This window comes from Pogoniulus pusillus, chromosome Z, assembly GCF_015220805.1.
Source record: "Pogoniulus pusillus isolate bPogPus1 chromosome Z, bPogPus1.pri, whole genome shotgun sequence".
NCBI lineage: Eukaryota > Metazoa > Chordata > Aves > Piciformes > Lybiidae > Pogoniulus > Pogoniulus pusillus.
The window spans coordinates 62,413,313-62,433,165 of NC_087309.1; the positions used below are offsets into that span (position 1 = coordinate 62,413,313).

Here is a 19,853-nt window from a genome sequence, read left to right on the forward strand (position 1 = left end):
AGATGCAATAGGCTTCCTTAACTTAAAACCAAAAAGAGTAAAAATTGAGGCAGTTGAAACACATACACAGCTTTAAAAAAAAAAAAAAAAAACAAAAAAAACCAACTTCCCTCAGCTTTAACAAAACCAAAGAAATCCATGACTCCCACAACATGAGCCTTTACAGATAACTGTACTGCAGGCAGTGAACTCATGAATGAATGCAAATATGATAAAAGACAACTCAACACAGATTCAATTATTTGTCTGCATCCAGGCAGCCCAAGAAGATTTCCAGTTTTCTTTTCTGTACAAGTTGGTTATTCTTTAACTGGAAGATAAGCAAGAGAATCACTTTTGATGTTAACTCTTTCTTAGCTGCAAAATGCCCTGTTTCCTTATCACCTGGAGACTTCCTATCATTTAATAAATTAGTGCCACTTTCCACCCTGAGAAGTAAACATGGTAATTTTGTAGGTGTTAACGTTAGAGGTTCTCTCCAACCCTTAAAAATCGTCACAAAGGAATGAATGAGGAAAGCAATGACTTAAGGAGTAAAAGGGGACAGCACAAGTTACTAATTAAGTATTTGGGAAAGTTTCAGTAGAGTTAACAGGGATTTCAACCAAATACAAGCTCCCTATGACAAAATCTCAAACTAATCCTTACCAATCAATGGCTACCTCCTCAGATGCCTCACAAACCAGACCTGTTCAAGTCTGGAAGATGAAACAGGATGACCAGTATATTCCAGATACAAGCATCATCCATCCCCCTTTCATACTGATGTATTCTGATTTGAGCTACTGTCTACTTCTCTCTTCAGTGAAAAACCTGGGGTCAGAGCTGAGAGAGGGACAAGAAACCACTCTGAGCTCCAAGGCCATTTGCAGGCTCTGCAAATGCCTTCTCTGTGATGGGTCACCTGGATGAACTGCCCATAACAGCCCATGACAATTATTTCATTTGCCTTCCTAAGTATTTTTTGCCTTCACTGTCACAGGGCAATAGAACACGTTTCTCTGAGTGCACTAAAGGTCCTGTTCTCTGACCCTGACCTCAAGGGCTAACCCAGCGCAGGGCTCTTGCACACGGAAGCACAGGTGACCCAAGGTGACCACGACAGCGATTTTGAAGTCCTTGCAACTAAACATTGAGTCAGACTGACATTGTGTCAGCAGGCCCACCCTCTTCCTTTAGAGAAACTGTATAACTGCAATTAAAAAATCACACCTAGATTGTGGAGTTTCATGCTGAAATAAAAGGCTGGGTCACTTACAAGTGCACAAGAATACTGTATGCATACATACAATCTGGTTTGGTTTTTTTCCTTAAAACAAAAAAAAAGAAGAGAGAATGAACGAGTTGACAGAGAAATCAGGCAGACTGCATAAACATAAACCTACTCATGCACTGTAGAAATAAAGTATATAGTGTTGTAAGAAAAAATATGTTTTAAATTAAGTCAGTTCAGGTGAATCAATCTACTCACCTGAGCAAAACTCTCCAGTTAAGACCTCAAATTAAGACTATACCAATTATTTGATGATAACTGAATTACTGATTCACGTGTTTTGTAATGGTGTCAGTACCAGCACATGAGCCTTCTTAATCTAACCAGACTGTATCATGCCATCCAGCCACTGACTTCAAAAAGCACTGCTTCCTAAAACCCATGTCAGCAGATCATTAGATCTAATACCCATCTCAACTAAATTGTCCTAACAGTCAAATTGTAGATAATTACAGGAAGCATAAAGCCTACATCAAGAAGCTGACACTAGAAGCAGGAATTCACTGTAGGCAGCCTGTCAGTGCTTCCCTTGCTGAGAGTAATTCCTGAGGACAAGTAGTCTCCCTTAGAAACAAAACGTTGCACTGGGAAAAAAAATGTTGGCAAAGATTGTTCTTTCTCTCCCTTTTGTAAGTTTAACTACTACATCAAACAGTATGCAAAGTCATTTTCTTTAGAAACTACAAGCTGGATCTTTAAGAAAATGATGTTTTGGTACCAAAGAAATAAAGTAGCCACTTACGACACAGACATGAAATTTCATCTCCTCCATTTCATGTCAAGGAATCATTTTGATAACTGTTTTCCTAAAAGTTGAAATATTCCATGTATACACACACACATACATATATATATATATATGCACATATATAAATTTTTTTCATCACAAGACATTTTCAAACCAGAACCTTATTCCCACCACACCCCACTCCAACAACACTTTCAGTAAAGTGGGCCCTACTAAGGCTGATGATGTTTGCCATTGAAAAATGTAGTGAACCCATGCACCCTAACAGAAATAAAACAAACTGCAATCTGAAAGAGGACAGAGCCCCTTGAAGTCCTCCCTCTTCCACTACAAATGGCTATTTGTTGTCCCCCTCACTGTTAGCAGACAAAAGGTGGTGACATCAGAAGCACATCCAAGGGAGGACATGCTCATTCTGGAGGAACACTGCAAAACTCACTGAGGTGTAAATTTGGGACAGAAGTTTTCTTGTCAACTATTATCACAAAGAACCACAGGAAATGTCATGGCTGCAGAACAATGGCAAGATCAAGCAGTTCACAGCCATTTCATGACCCGTACAAGTTAAGGTCAAGAGATTCAGGTAGCAATTTGGCCTGGGCATGAGTTACAGCACAAACGAATTGTTTTAACAAATCAGCTTTGGTCAATTAAACCTAACAAGACATGTTGCATCACATAGCAGGGTTCCTGACACTAAGGCCAGGAGCTGAGGCCAGTCTTGTAAAACATATCTTTTAATATAGCATAACAAATTTAAGGTAATCTGTCCAGCGACTGCAGATGTCAGAATAATAAAATACAATTTGTCTTGACTAGGAGGTGTATTCACACTTAAATCAGGGACACTGGAGTGTAGCCATTCTCTCAAGACGTTTGGCTTAATTTTCAATGGCATTAATCATGCAATGGAAAACTGACACTGCAGTACATTTACTTGCACAGACACAAAGCACTTCCATGATAATCTAAGCAAGTCCAGCACTTCCTTGTTAGCTGCTTCATGAAAAAAAGGCAGCAAATGGTTCGACATTTTTCACAAGAAAAAAAAAAACAAAATTCACAAGCAAAAATATATACTCAGACAATGCTTCCATTGTATTTAAGTTCTGAAGACAAGGAGTTTGTAAATGTTGGATTCTAATGTGTGCACATTTCTTTGGTTCTATTTAAAAGGAAAATATATACATCCTTTGCTTATGAATGATATGGCAAGACAACTGACTAATAATTAAAATGCAATGCTAGATTTAAGACAAAGAGTTCATATTTATTTTTCACTTGTTTAAACTCATCCTTTATCAAAGAATGTAGACTAATTCAGGTTAATATAAAGACTGGGAAGAGAAGTATATAAACAGCATATTCAAGAGCTAAATGTTTAACAGTTTCAGCTGTGAAACAATTCTCGAATATACTTGTCCACAGTGCTTGTGTGAAAACAAAACAAAACAAAACAAAACAAAACAAAAAAGCAAACAAAACTTAGGGAAAAAACATGGGTTTCCTAATTTCTTGGCAGACCTGATGAGTTTCTCAAACACAGTTCATTGCCTGTTAATTTTTGCATTTGGATTTCCTGTTCACTTTCTAATAAAAAATAAGGAGGGGAGAACCACTCTGTTCAAATTCTGTGTATTTTTTCGGGGAGAAATTATTATAAGCCTACTCCACTGACAGAGATATCTTTAGTGAAGGTGTCTTTATGGAATAACACTAGAAAATGTAAAGGTCTCCTTTCTGCTTTGGAGGTAGGCAGAGGTAGGTAGGTTAGTTACTGCTAAAAAGTGTAAGGTTTCCCTAAGAAAAAAAGAGAACTTAATGGTTTCATGGGCTTCAGCTAAGCTTTGGTACAGTGTCACATCATGATAACTTCTCCTTATTTAAGTTCTATTTAATAGACTACAGGAGTTGTTTAAACAGTCCCAAACACCATAAGTAGTTATGAGGAAAACAATGTTAAAATGACTCCTCTGATCTCACTACAACTTTAAATCACCTTTTTGACTTTAGAAGGGACATGGGGACAAGAGGGATATAGTGCAATGGATTTACAGGGCATGTAGGCAAAAGGTCTGGTCCACAGCCTGGCTAAAAATGTCCGGAACACCATTATGGATAAGCACATGCAGACTATCAGCTCTTCCTCAGACAGAATCCCTCACAAACAACTGAAGCGCCCAAGGTCTGTAGTGCTCAACTCCCACCAGCTGTGGAAAATGCTAGAAAAAAAAGTTGCATGTCAATAACAAGGTTCCTAAGAAAAGGCTAAAGAAATATTTATTTAAAATGTTTTAACGCACAATATATGTCAGAAAATGAACCTCTCTTCAAGGAGAATTTGGTGGGAGGAAAGTGTAAGAAAGTCATCATTTTATAAATAAAAATGTAGGGGGGGGAAAGATTAACAGCTGTGCTAGAAGAATGTTTCTAGCTTCACATAAAACTCACTGCTCCCAAGCAGTATAATACACACACCCAAATTAAATGTCTTTTCGGTTGAACAAAGCTAACAATGTAAGATCTACCTCTCCTCTACTAGCTTCTAAGCTTTTCAAACCTCTTCCACCTCAACTTCACTTCTCTCAGACAGGTTTTTTGCAACTCCTTCCACAAGCTCCACCACAGCAACAAGAAGAACAATAACAACAAAATAAAGAAAAGGTGACAGAGCAAAATTGTGAAACCTCTCTATAATAAATGACACCGTGTTTGACACATCTCAGCCAAACTGGCTGATCACAAAGACCTTCTTTCTTCCTGATATATCCGTGTGGCATCTGGGAAGTGTCTCCAGATAAGGAATTTCTTCTCCACAATGAAAGAAGCAACATTAACTTAGACATTTAACTTGATTTTGAGATCGTCTTAACCCAAGTGATTACAGCAAAGCAACATACCATCTTGTAGTTGAGACTGGAATGCTAGGCTTTAGGAAGCCCCTTGAGTTACTGTGCTTGGCATTGTGGAATGCTGCTCCAAGGACCTGAGCTCCAGAGGGCCACCAGTCCTTGAGATTCCTACATTACACTCCTAGCAACAGGGAAGAGAATGAGGAAAAGCAAGGAAGAAGGGAAAGACAGAAAAAGCAGACTTGACAGCAATCTCGTGCAATTAACTTGAAAATCCATCCTGTAATGGCATTTAATATTTAATTATTTTAATGAAGTCTTCAGTTTCAATATATTCAATATATCTGAAAATTATGAAATTCAAATCAGAAATCTATTTTGTCATTTGAACCACCTTCCTTTACAAATTAGTGGCCTTATTGATAGTTTTAAAGCTATTTTTTTTTCTTTTTGTTGTTGTCATTCCCAGCATTGTTCTTCTGTCTGAACCTACCATGAATCTTCTGTTTTCCATTATTTTCTTTATGGCTTCTTGCTGTCAACCTAAATGTCATTCATAAATTAACACTGACCTCTAAATGTTCAACTTGTTGCACAGAATTTATTTAACTATAAGCCCCTTCTGTCTTAAACATAATTGATGTAATTTAACACTATGAAAATTATTTCCCTTGGTGTATCAAGTTCAAAAAAAAAAAAAACCCAGAAGCTGAAAACTCCTTCCTTAAACTGATACCTATGTAATTCTTGACTGCAAGTGGAAAATTAAGCATGGAAAATTCCCAATCCTTCAACATGAACCTGTCAGATGACCTGTATCCCTATCCTGAGGGAAACTAAAATTCAAGAGAAAAATAAATGTATTTTTAATTCTTTGCATTTACTGTTAGTCCATACACACAAGTTCTGAAAAATAAAAATTGATAGGTAACCTCCAAAAATATTTTCATATCCTATATTTTCATAAACAAAAGGTCTATAATCACCAATTGAAAATGATTGTTATTCCCATATATGCAATATATTAATCTCCATCTCCCACTGACAAATGTTTTTCCCACTGTAATTTTCAGCACAATGAAGCCACTCAAAGCAGTCATCCAAAATTTTACATTATAAAGCTGGAAAATAAATCAATACAGTATTTTTGTCAGTTGACACTAGTTTTTTTGGTTACTACATTTTCACACATGTATGAATAGACTGGAATTGCTCAAAGTAATATAATCTTTTTTAAAGGTTTACTAGTTCCTATTCTTAAGCTACAAAAAAAAATCATCTCGTATGAGAGCAGACAAAATATGAGGTCACAGTTCTCTTTCTGCATTGTCTTTCTAATTCAAATTTGAGATTTAGGGCAAGGGATGAACATGCCATTCCACACGCATTTTTAAGTAGCAAGCTCCTACAGCACCTAGATGCCTACAAGCATAGGCAGTAATAACCTCTATTTCCTGTTGCTCCCAGCATGACTTAAAACTTGCTGCGTGAACTCCAACAAATCACCATGTAGCTTAACACATCCTTCAGCAAAATAGGTAAAATGTTCCAGTGTATGTTCTCAGGTGAAGAATTCAGATGAAGGCAAATCATCATAATTAATGGAAGAAAGAACAATCAGCAATTCAATTGATTGACTGATAAAGGCTTCTAAGCCTTTTTTATTATTATTAATTGTAAGTGGAAGCATCAGTGCACACAAGAAATGCAAACCTTCATCCAAAATCCTTCTGGGTGGTGTGACATTTAAGACATATGACCACTATATGACTCACACAGAAAGGAGACTATTTCAGATATAATTCTGATGGAGATTTTAAGTAGAATTTCTTGGAGTTACATCAAACTAACCAAAATAATTTCAATTATCATTTACAAATACAAACAGTATTATTACACTACCGTATCAGCAGTTTTCTATACTTAATAAATGAGATCTGACATTTAAGATGAAAATTACTATATGAAGCTATTTTAAAATTGAAGCTCCCTGTACAAACAAATTCTCAAAGCTCAATTAGCTTAATAGAAGCATCAAGCCATTGACAAATCAAGTTCAACCACTCACTCCTGCAATTTGGATACGTAACTTTTGAAAAAGAACTACAATTTCTTTTGGAAGGAGAATATGAGGGTTTTTTCCAAAAACAGTGCATACGTGTTGCCAGTACTTTCTTAAGGAAAACAGTGTCATCCCTGTCCAGCTGGGGATTAGCAGTTTGCCAGAGTTCAGGTGCAGTAAAAACAATTTAGAGTCAGTGCAGATGTGACACTCAGCTGAGGTTATCTGAAAATGTGCTTCATAACAGCATAAAGCATACTACCAAAAACAGGACCCCTGGCCTAAGTCACTGACATGTGGCAGCCCCCCACCTGCCAACCTGCCAGCAAGGAGAGCGCCACACAAGACATACCCTCCTACCATGGCTGTACAAGCCTGGTGCACCCTCACTTTCCCCCTCTTTTCTGGTCTCTTCCCTTCTGTTTTTTTTTTTGCTGTTTTTTTTTTTACCTACCCACCCAAGGACAAGACCTGGCAGTTCAGGGACTCATGTAAGCCAGGCTTTCTTCTGTGCAGCCCTTTGGGTAGAGCTGCTAGTCCTTCTCATTAATAATAGCAGTTAATCAGAAAGCAATATTTAATGCTAACCATCTAGGAAACTTCCAACAGAAATTATTTACTTTTCTTCCTGATTTCCTGCTAGCAAAGTCATGCAGTTGGAACTGCAGCAGCATCTTGACGGTGTAAGAAGTTAAAAAAACAAAAGTGCCTAAACAGTACAGCACTAAAGACATCTGCATCTATTTTCTGTCCTCCTTGGATCGTTTAGAAGATCGTCTCCACCCTCATCTTCAGAGTTTATTAGCAGATGGAGATGCAGGCTCCTCCAATTATATCACTCACATAAGGACAAAGGAGAGTGTAAACAGTAACATGACTGATTTAAGAAATAGGCTCTTGAGAGGTACATGCATTTAAAAAAATGTTAAGTGTTTGCCATTTACAGGTACCATTGCTTCAGACCTTTAAATTACCAATGTTTCTCTGAAGGTCTACTATGCTTCATTCAGTATGTACTGAAACACCTAACATCAGGCTTGTATTTTACTTACACCATAAAAAAACAGCAAAGGTGATTCAGGGATTAAGAATTCTGCAGAAGAGGTACATTGCTGTAGATATTTTATGTTTTGCAAAAAAACAGCAATGTACTTTTTTTATTAGCCTTTGTAAGAGTACATAAAGCATCTATGAGAAGAGATTTATATTATCTGAGTTCTGTTGCAGCAAACAAGTACAGCAGCTTTCATTCACTGATTGTCAAAAACTTTCTAATGTGCCCACTGCAATGCGGATGCCAACCAACGAATCAAAGGCATTCAGTAACTAGACAAAGAGGATCTGATGCCAACCTCGGTGCCACTGGCAACCATTATTGGCATCAAGCACATTGTCTGCCTTTTTTTTCCCCTCTTCTGGCACTCGACAAACAAAATGGCGGTTCTTGTAGCAACAGGGACACGGCATAAGCACCGCACTGAATCAAATACCATCAAATGATTTTATGGACTGAAACGTGTACCAAATGAGAGGGACTTTCTGATGCCTGACAGACAAAAAATCAAAACAAAACATTTGTGTCAACAGAAACAACATTCACACTATTTTCAAGGTTTGGGCATTTTAAAAACTCAGGCCAGGGGGAGGGGGGGCGGGGGGTATGAGGGTAGCTCTGACACACACAAGCGGAGCCCCATATTAGTGTGTTATGAATAAGAAATCATTCCGATCTTAAACATTGATCACAGTATGTATTTCCCATTTTCTTCCTCCATTTTAGTCAAAGGAGCAGCATTGCAACCTATGTCAAGTGACAATTTTTACTTCTTTTTTTCCTTTTTTTTTTTCCCAATAGATCCTAAGATCCTAAAGCAGAAGAAGATAATAGGAAGAGAATTGGGGGGAGGGGGAGGGAGGAGGAGAGGAGAGGAATTGGAAGATGTCGAATTCTGAGGAAGATAAGTGAAAACTAGAACTAGGTGAAGTTAGTCAATGAAAGTACTTCACAGGTCAGTCCTTATTTCTTCTTTCAAGTCAAGCATGAAAGCAGAAGCTCTTTTTATTAAGAACTGAAAGGATTATTGACACTTCTAGATCTGGAATTTGTCAATATATTGTAACATTACCCTGCACTGCAATGCGGATGCCAACCAACAAATCACAGGCATTCTAGGCTAAACAAAGAAGGTCTGATGCCAATCCTGGTACCACTGGCAACCATCACTGGCACTGGAACTATCCTTCTCTTTTTTTTCCTTTAATCTTGTTTTTTAAAACAACAACAAAAAAATAAAACTTCTTGGCCTCTTTATTCGCTTAATTTGCTAATTGCTTCCTCATATTTTGTTTGGGAATGTAATCATTTCTATGTCTTCACTTACTTTATAAATGATACTAGTAGGCAGGTTTATATATCCTGAAGGAGAAATAAAATGCTAAACAGTATGTGTGTGATGCAGAATTTTGGTTTACTTCCTGCTTATCTTTTGCAAATCCTGGTGCTCTTAAGTGCACTACAAAGTGCCACAATTCATATGCCTGCATAGAGAATCAAAATCTGACATAATGGAGAAATGATACAAAGACAACTTAATATGTCTTCTTCAAGAAGAGACAACAGAACGGGAAATTTACTGTGAAGCAGCAAGACAGGAGTCTACTAAGGGTGACTTGGTACATAGAAATTAGCCAGCTTCCAGTATATTCTCAAAGTATCATTGTATAACTTTGAAACTTGCAACGTTACAGCATGATTATATTACTCATTTTCGATCAGACAAGTTCTTAAATAAACTCATATTCTCGGTCCATTGAAATCAGTAAAATCTGATACACTCTGCAATTTCCTCTCCCACTTTCAGTCACTGGCTTCCAACAACTGGCTTCCAACAACTTAAAAGCTGAAAGTGTCTAAGGGTACTCTGAGTACTCAACTCTAGCTTCTTCAACTTCTTAAACTGTTTTGCATCCTTTAAAGTTTTTACTTTTAGGAACAGGTAAAACCACCACAACGAATCAGTAAACTATGTCTTGCAATCTATGCATTCAAAATATCATTTGACTTTTCCTTCACAAAAAGAGCTTAAGTACAAACTATTTGTACTTAAGCTGTTTTGTTTAATGCTATCAAAGAAATCTTTCTTCCTGTGTTATTAGGGGTCAGATTTACCAGACTCTCCAGCTACTGAAAGTCAGTGCAAAATAGGTAAATGTTATCTACTACTGTGGAAAGAAAAATACAAGCAGGGAAAAAAAAAAAACAACAACACAAAACCAAAATCAATCAACCCTCACAATTTGCCATAAAAATAAAATTTGAGCGCTGTTTATTCACACATGCTCACATAGTGTTCCAGTTGCATAACTAAATACTAAGAGATAAATTCTCTGAATACAGAAAGGTTGTGTATCTGTTCTTTTAAACAGTGAGTACCTGCCAAACGAAGATGTGAAATTTTTACATTTTTGCTACTAACAAAATCCACTCCATTTGGTTTTCAGTTAAATCTCACATTTATGTATTGGGCATCAGGTAACAGCCATCTGCCCTTCTGCAGGCCATTTCTGCCTTGCTACCAGGCCAAGTTACAAAATAGCCCACCATCTGCAGCCAGTCAAACTTTCCCTTGTTAAGATCCACAGCTAAAACCCAAATGCTTTATTATTGCTGATCAGTTTGCAATACAAAGACGGTATAATCACTGGAAAGAACCACAATGACCCCCTTACAGACAAAAAGCATTCCAGAAGGCTTAGTATCAGAGGAAAAAAACTTACCTACTTACAGGCATTTGCAATGTTGGGGAACCTGCCTATGAGTAGATTGGTATCTGAATACAAAATATGATACAGCAGGGTTTTTGCCCAATACATGGCTGTCAGATGCCCTGTTTCTATTTTCATTCTATAAAACTAAGTTTAAAGAGCTTTTCCGTAGTATTCCTGGTATTTTCCACATTTTAGTGTTGGGCCAAATGAAATTAAGTATTCAAGTGTGGTTATAAAAATGCACTTTTCAGGTAAAATTCTCAAAAAAAATTACAACTTCGATTTTTGTTTTTAAACAAAGGTAGGTAAGATGAGCTAATGATGTAAGCCACAGATACAACACCAACTACTGCACACTTTAATTCTGGCTACATATAGTATTTACAAAGCAGTACTTCTGTGCTAAAGTTTTGTCATGTTTCATTTTATATATGTGAGGGAGTCTACAATTGTTCTTCAAAATGATAGTAGGTTTATCAGTTTAGGGATGAGTTCTTGATTATTTGTAACTACAACAATAACAAATATTCATAGTATCTATCGTGACTGTGTACTTGCATATAGCTGTATCTGTTACCAACCATAACAGAGCTTAAAGAAAAGTGGAAACAAAGAAAACTAAACCAAACTAAACAAAACAAACCCACAACAATCCAACTTGAAAAACAAGACGCATATTTTCTGAAGTCATGACTTAAACAAATACACAATATATTGGTAATATTTTTGACACACACACTTGGATAAAGGTAACTTCAGTGGAAGTGAAGTACTAAACACAATACCTTGGTATGACCTACTTTGTCTTGAAAATGAACAAGGTACATGTCAAACACACTCGTCATTTACACAAGTCTCTAGGAATATGTGTGTATGTAAGTATCTGTGTATGCACTCTAATTTACATATGGGTATGCACCCACATTTTGTCTATAGACCACAGAATAACGTTTCACTGGAAGCCAGCCCACAGGGGAAACAGGGCTACTTATAATCAGAGTCTGACATGCTAACATAGAAACACAACAATCTGCTTCCTACCTTGCTCCTGCACGTAGTATGCCAAAAACAAGTCAAGTTCCTTGACTGATACTGTTATGTGATGTGGTTGGACGCAAAGTGCTGGATTTGTGCAATGTGGGGATTTCATGAGCCGCTCTCCATCCGTACTTTCCAAAGGGATGCCTTTGAACAGGATCACCATGACTAGATCCAGACGCCAGACTTTGTCAGCCTGTCTCAGGCAGTCGATTCTCCTAATCTTACCCTTCTGGTCAGGATTGGACAATACACAGCATGGGTGCTTCTTCCCAGTCACCGTGAGCACAAAATCCTCTCGGAACTCTTGGCGAATATCTTTGCGCAGCTTGGCCAGAAGCCTAGATGCCCACTTCTGTTTAATTTCAGGCTTTTCGCTAAGTAGCTCATCCTTGACTGCTCTTTCCTCATCCTTTGACATTCGTTTCTCATGTTTTTTAAAGTACTTGCGTTTTCGAGCCTGAAGGTTGAACCAAGTATAGGCAATTGCACGGACATGTGGAAGAAGTGCCTCAATAAATGGGTGAAATTCATCCTGTGGAAAGAAGTAAAGGGAGAAAAACGAAAGAGATGAAAACTCAAAATCAGTAAGTTCTCATAATTAAAGCAGGACCAAGAAATGTTCTGAAAATCTTAAAGTGAAATCCAAGACGAAGAGAACAAACACTTAAAATTTACACAAATTTCTGCACAACACTTTTTATGCAACTACTACCACTGCCAGACAGCAGACAAAGCATACACAGAGAACTGCACTTTCCCCACATTTCACTCTTACAAAGAACTACGTGAAAATTTTATTTTGTATGCCTCCCATCACTCCATCCCATTTAAAAGAGATGCTAGCAAGGTGTTTTGTTTCTGACATTCAAATATCTCAGTGAATGGCTAACATCAAGAGAAGTACCATTGCACAAAGAGGACACTATTCGGTTTTACAAAATCTGAGCAGAAACGTTCAGAAGGCTGAGGCAAATGCCACAGTTCATTTCTCTCCTCGGTGGCACAGAAACACAAAGCATATACATGCTCAGTGTAATGCCACACAGTTCCCGCTTTTGGAGCATGCTCTCAGCAAGAGACTGCTGGTGGCACAAAGAGCATGCGCCATTAAACCTGATCCATTTTCTTATCAAACATCCAACATTCCTGCACCGAAACAGCACCATTCCAATGGTGGTAACTAGAGAAACCAGTATAGAGGAAGGGAAAATGGGCAAAAGACACAGCATGTTGTATATAAATCACGAACAGGAGCTTCTGCACTTTCAGCTCTTCGGGCTTCTCTCCCACCACCCCCGAACTCTGTAAAATTAAAGTTTTAATAAGTTGAGAAGAAAAATTACATTTATGTTCTTCCTGCAGCACCACTGTAGGTTCTGAAGCCCCACAGAGTCAGTTAATTTGTTAACTGAACACATGAGTGTGGCAATTATACCCAACTCCTTAAAAATCAGTCTGAGGTGTACAATGAAAAATGGCAACTTGGCACAAACTTTGCATTCTTTCTGTTTCTGCATGCTGTGGCAGAATGGCATTATGAGTGCACTGCTAGTCAAACGTTGCTTTTGTGCATGCAATTTATTTACAGTTCCAAAATATCCCTTTCTGTCATCTGGCTTCACCTGTAAGTTCTGCCTAGCATTGATATGGATTGCATTAAGGAGGTAATGCTTAGTTGTCATTGACAAGTACATCCTATAGCAATTAATGAATTCATTTTGTCTGCTTGAAGTATCATCCTATGCATCCATATTAATATCTAAATAGGCCTTTCCTGGAAACTAATGCCTTTCTTCTATCAGCAGATCCGCTATTTAAAACAGCACAATCTGCTTGCCAAACGTTAATGCATTTTGGTTTGGAAGGGAGACCTTAGGGGAGGTATCTTTCTTCCTGCGTACAGGCATATTTAGGTTTAACTACCACAAAGATTGTGCCCCATACTGTGGCATGCTGCAATCAGACTAAAACTGAACCTTTTTTATACAATTACATTCAAGAATACAATTAACAAACTAATATTTTAGCTATGTTGCTAGACAAGGAATGAATTATGTTTAATCAATAGGCTCATTAACTCCATTAGGTAAAAATGATGAAAGTATAATTAACGGTCTCAATTATACAGAGTACAGACTGCTACCGTAGATGCTTCAGGAAATGGTTTTAGTATTTAAATCTTCAAATTTTGAACAAATGTCAAAATCCATTGAAGGATAGAGAAAGCCCACTAGATCTAGCTATCTCTTTTCACTAGCCATTATCAAATCAAACAGAAAATAACTGAAAAGTTGTGAGCAGCTTACTTTAAACCATGTTACCTTCACATAAAAATAAATAAATAAATAAGCAAACAATCAAATAAAAGAGTAACAATACAGGAAGATAACTCAAGACAGAAATGAGCGCATTATAGTATTGTGCTTAACAAAAAGAGACAAAAGAAAGAATTAAACTGATTAGTAGTTTCCAGCAACGAATTGAACAATTCTGATACTGTACTGGTGCATAAAACTAGGCCATGGAAAGAGTTAAACCACAATCTGTTCTTTGTGTGGGAAGGCAATACCGCTCTAAGTAACCACAGCCCGTGATAAGACTTCCCTATCTTCATATGTTTTCTGATGCCACACTTATTTTCCTCTTAATTATAACTACTAAAGAAAATTTATTTTCTTCATCTTAATTGAAGTGTTCCAATAAAATATGAAAAAATAATGATTTAACATATGCACCAAACTACATTGTGTTAAGTCCTTACAATTAATTTTCAACTGAATAAAACACATTTACTGCAGATTTTGAAAATGTTAACAGCTAAGGTAAATAGGCAGGCTGAAGAGAGGGGGCTGAAGAGCTTCAGAAGAAATTTAGGTTTCACCACAATGATTCAACAACTTCAAAATTTGTAACTTAAAACCAGAACTATTCTGTGGTACTAGTTTTCACTTGCAAGAAGAGCACAAGGAACTATTTTGAAATTGCCAATATTAATCTGTAGCATTTTGCATTTATGAAAATTTTATAGATGGAAATCCCACTTTTTAAATTCCAATCTGGTTGAAGATTTCCTTTTTGAAAGTGGGGGGGGAGGGGGGGGCAGAAGAAAGAAAAAAACCCAACACCTTTTAAAAATTGTACTCAGACTTTTCTTTCATAGTATCAGTAAGTCCTAAAGATATAAATATATATGAAAAAAGTGTGAAGGAGAAACACAGTAAAGAACATCCTGTTCTAAAGCAATATTACCAGGTATCTTTGATTCATTGTGCATCTGGAGTCCCTTCAAATGAAACATTACTTGACAAGAAGTGCCCATAAAAATGATCTTAAATGGAGATTTGCAATTAATCACACATGTTTTTCCACCAAACCTTCTAAAAAGCCATCTACAGAATTTGATTTTCCCCTCTCTTAATATTCAACAGGCAATATTGAATTTTTTTATGTGGCACTTACAAATGTGCCACAGTTGCTCTTGTCATATCAAATGGCTCAGGTGAACCACTGTACACTGGCAATTTAAATTTAAATGGAAGGTACTATATAATATCTATGCAGCTTGTAAAGCCACCTAATTATGATAGGCCAGGTTTTCTTTTTGGAAAAAGTAAAGGGGAAATGCAGCATCCTTCTCCTATCTCCTGCTTTTATAAATGTTGTATCAATTCATGCAAGTTTCAACTCAGGATAGTGCAACAAATACACCTGGCAGAAGTCTAGAGATTTTATAAAGAAAACCACATGTGCTCGGTTTCCCTGCATGGATTTTATCTGTGCCTAACAAAACATACTCTAGGAGGAAAAGAAAATGGCAACATAGTCTAAGCTTCCTGGACCACCATAACATAAAAATAAACCACAGCAAAAATATCACAAGAGACCAAGCACTTAAAGGCATGTGGTAACTGCAACCTATCATGCTGCAGTAAGTGAGATAAATGCAGTTTACAGTCATTCCAAAACAAGGGGAAAGAGGCATATGGGAAGGAGACAAAAGCCCCTCTCAAAAAAAAAAAATATATGAACTGCATTCGTTAAGTCTTCATTCTTCCTGGAAATTAATCTACCCCCACCAAAGTTTTACTGACAGAGCAATGGGTCACATTTGAATTGACAAGGTTGTCTAAAGAGCCAACCTTGGAATTTAAACTTGTTTCTAGAAGGTGATTCAGCACTGTCTCGGCACAAACTGAAGTATTGCTTTTTCAAAGGAGCTTGGTCCAAACAGGTGTTCTGTGCTTATAACTTTTACTAAAATACTTTATTCTGAGCACACACTAGCACAAGTCAATGTGCATTGCTAGAGCACTAGAGACAGAGGAAAAAAAAAAAACAACTAAACAATCTTGACAGCTCTACTTTAACTCACAGCAACTCTAAATAAGGCTACTCAATCTTTTGTTTTAAATAAGTAAGTAATACAAAGTTTAATATCTCGCTGCCAGTGTAATCTTAATTTTTAATTTATGGAGAGAAAAGATTATTTGTATAATGCCTTTATGATTCCAAACAGGTATAGAAGTTAAAAATCAATTTGCTGCATCTGTGTTTCAGGTATGTACTAGCAAATGGGAGCTGTCTCTGCACAACACAGAGTAAGATTGTAATATATCACGGAGAAGCTATCAAGACACAAAAGCTAGGAACTGCTTTCTTGTACTTACGTCTGTAAAAGTACAATGTTATGTTTTTATCTACACCTGAGTGCAGTGCTTTAAGACAAATCTGTAAAGAAAGAGTGAATCTACTATATCTGTGAGTCCTAAAAGCAAACTTACAAGGAGAGGGGATTTTTTTTTTTTAATGGCCCTTACAGCAGGAAACACCAAAATAAACTACCCACTGTAATTGAAGTGATAGTGAAAATCTGCCTGTCTTCAATGTAAAAACCACTTTCTGAAGTTGTACTCTCAGGTTTATACTCTGGTGCAGAGGCTTTATTGCCTGTCAGTAATTTCTCACGATGGACAGCCCACGCAGAATTAGTTTTGACTAACTACAGATTCCACCATAGGTAATTATTTCTATGTCTGTACCTGTAAGCATGTGTATACACTACCCCAAATGCTTCTTACATGCCTTCACTTCTCTGCTGAAAAGCCAGTATCTCAACAGTGCTCTTGTCCAGCTTTTGCTTCACTGCAGCTCACGTTTACTTGCTGAAAATATCCATATCTAAGTCAATCACACTTAGATGCCAAACAAAATATAAACAATACAAAATGTGTCAGCCAAAAAATTACAGGACTGTAGCCAATCACTGAATAAGCCTTATCACCGTTTCCATCTTCATTCACAACTTACGAATACTTCAGTCCTTTTGAATTACAATGCTTTCTAATTGTGGATAAGCGAAATCACATTTATTTATTCACCGTGCACCTTTATGGGCATGGCTAGCCGCTTACTAACAGTGCTGCCGGAGACGTTACTTTCGCAGATTTTCTGCGTCTTTACCTATTTGCTGCACCAATGTGGAAGCAAGCAGTTATCGCTTCATCAGTTTACATCACATCCTCCTAAGACAGTCTTTCACAAAAGCTTCTGAAAGCAATCCCCTGGCTTTACAGATCGAGTTTGCTCTCCAGACCTGGCTCTGGTGCCCCGGCGCTCGTTCCCCGTTAGCGTAAGCCCGTCAAGGGCGCTCCCCTGGTAACCCGGGAATTTTCCAAGCCTACGCACTATACCCTTCTCTTCTCAAAATCTGCTGGTTGCCTCGGCGGGATTCCCGCCTGGGCCGCCCACCGCGCTCCGCTCCCCTCGCCGCTTCGCCCCGCGCCTTCCCGACGCCGCAAGTGACAGCCACGTCCGGGCTCTGAAAGCAGCCGCAAGTGCGGCTGTAAAAACCGGCCGGAGCTTTTCCCTTGCCGGCGGGGCTGCGCCTCGGCGGCAAGCACCGCACTTGAGCTGCGAGGAGAATGCCATGTCCCTAAAACACCGAAAATGCTGCGCAGCGTGGTCAGCCGTGCTCGCATCGGCCTCATTGTTGGCAGGCTAAGTGTTATCAACTAAGAATAAGATGGGATTACTTCGCACCGGAGAGCGCTCGTGTTTTGTCAAAACTAGCACTTTTCCTTTCAAGCCTTTGCATTAGACTTTCCGTAAACCGGCGAGCTGAAAAAAAGAACAAACCCTTTGATTCCAACCATATCAATACTTCGCAACTCTGCTTTTTACTGCAATTATGCTCACTTCCATTTTGTTAACCTTTGACTTCTTACGCACCAACAATTAGTATCTGTCTACGAGTGACACTTGGGATGAATCTCCCCAAAACAATGGTCTGGTACAGTTTATTCTCTACTGTTCCCTCTTGAGAGAGGAGTTTGGACCTGACAAGCAGTTACAACTGTGCTTTAACCCGTTACAACAACTACTAGCAACGACGCATTAACAACTCACATAATTTTAATTTTTTTTTAAACAAACCAATAAATAAGCAGATAAATTAAATAAAAAGAGTCTATACCTGAGTGAGACAGATTGGCGAATACATCATGACTTCACTTGAGAGTGCTGCCCGGAGAGCCCCTAAGAAAAGCCTCAAAAAGGAATAATTTCATCTATTCATTTTACAGTCATCTGAGACTCAAGGAAGATGAAATCAATCAATCCAGGCTCTGCCTTGGATCACCACAACTTCACAACAAAACCCAGTCCTCCTTAAATAGCCAAAGATTCAAGTTCACTCCGTGTGCTAGATTTCCCGGGGTGAAATCCAATCCATGCTTTTAACCCTCTTGTAGTCGGCGGCGCAGGAGTCTTGCTTTTGCTGCTGCTGCTGCTGCTGCTGGTGATGGTTGTTTTGCAGATGAGGGGGGAAGGACTCGGGGGGGCGGGGGGGAAAGGTGGGGGGGCGGGAGGATTTTTTTGTTTGGACTTTTTTTTTTTTTCGCCTCCCCCTCCTTCCCCCTCCTTCCCCACTCCCACCCCCTTTTTTTTTTTTTTTTTTTTTAAAGAAGTTATTGGGTTATTACAGCACTGTCACCACGCTCTCAAAAGTTCAAGGTTACGGTCCAGAGTGGAAGGATGGCAGGACAAGCTTGGCAGAGAGCGCAGCCCGCGGCCTGCAGGCTCCCCCGCGGTCCCCGCCCGCTCCCCACACATCCCCCTCTCTGCGGGCGGCGGGGGGAGGCGGCCTTCCAAACGCCCACTGTAATAAAAGTGATCTCCTGAAAATTCAAACCATCAATCTCTGCCTGGCGCTCCCTCCCGATTTGCTCCCGCCGCGTTCGAGTCCGTCCCCTGCACCCCTCCCCTTCTCCCCCCTCCTCCCCCCCACCCCTGCAAAACTTGGAAGTTGAAAACTTCACCAGTTACACCCTCTGGACCCCGTTCCAGCTCTCACCCCAGATGAGACTTAAGTAATTTTTTTAATTATTTAATTACACAATCACTGCTTACACTGCTCCTCCTCCTGCAAACACATTCCTGCTTCACCAGATCCCCCTCCTCTGCCCTCCCTCTTTATTAATCACCACAGAGCGCTGCAGAGGAACTAGCACATTTTGCAAACATCCCTCATTTTCCCTCTCTTCTGGTGAGAGAAAGTTGGAGGGGGTTGGGAGAGTGTGTGTGGGGAGGTGGGGGCGGGGGGGTCTGTCATCCGCTGCAGGTTTCTTTTTCCTCTTCTCCTTTCGGGATGAGATTCTGACAGCTGCATCGGGGCTCAAGATCCCCTCGTTCACCCCACTCGGCGGCCTTCGGGGAAGAGCATACCGCAGGAAAGGGGGCCTACACGGCACCTCCGGTAGCTGCTGTCCCCGCCGCACTCGCGGGCAGCTGCCGGGCGGCGGGTGGGGGAGGGCGCCCCAGTTGCCGGACCGCAACAGGGTGCGGGGTCTGGTTTCTTTCTCCCGAGGCAGCTTTTACCAGCGGAGCTGAGGAAGCCGGGAAGAGTGGTGAACGAAACTTGTTTCCGCTCCTGTGAGAAGCGCTGCGATGGACGGCGCTGCTCGGGGGGGCTCGGTGCGCGCGGTCCCCCGCGCCCCCAGCACCGCCGCCGCTGCGCGACACCGGCACTGCCTCTCGGTGCTTGTGCTCAGCTCCCGGCGGCGCCTCGGAGAGACCGCCGGCCGCCTCCCTTCCCGAAGTGAAAGTTAATTC

At 39.4% G+C, this 19,853-nt stretch overlaps 1 protein-coding gene across 6 annotated transcripts in view; it reads right to left on the reverse strand.

The window, feature by feature from the left end:
• Positions 1-18,961, reverse strand: part of NFIB (nuclear factor I B) — a 203,642-nt gene extending 184,681 nt beyond the window's left edge. For 5 of the 6 annotated variants that reach the window (XM_064140621.1, XM_064140619.1, XM_064140618.1 and 2 more), the window contains exons 1-2: positions 18,217-18,961; positions 11,745-12,276 (exon numbers count right to left, since the gene is read on the reverse strand). In XM_064140621.1, coding sequence (XP_063996691.1) covers positions 11,745-12,276; positions 18,217-18,246 — 562 coding nt within the window. In that variant the 5' untranslated portion in view covers positions 18,247-18,961. Of the gene's footprint in view, positions 1-11,744; positions 12,277-12,648; positions 12,736-18,216 lie in introns of those variants that run through there. The other variant, XM_064140620.1, reaches the window with a different exon arrangement.
• Positions 18,962-19,853: the final 892 nt, after the last annotated feature.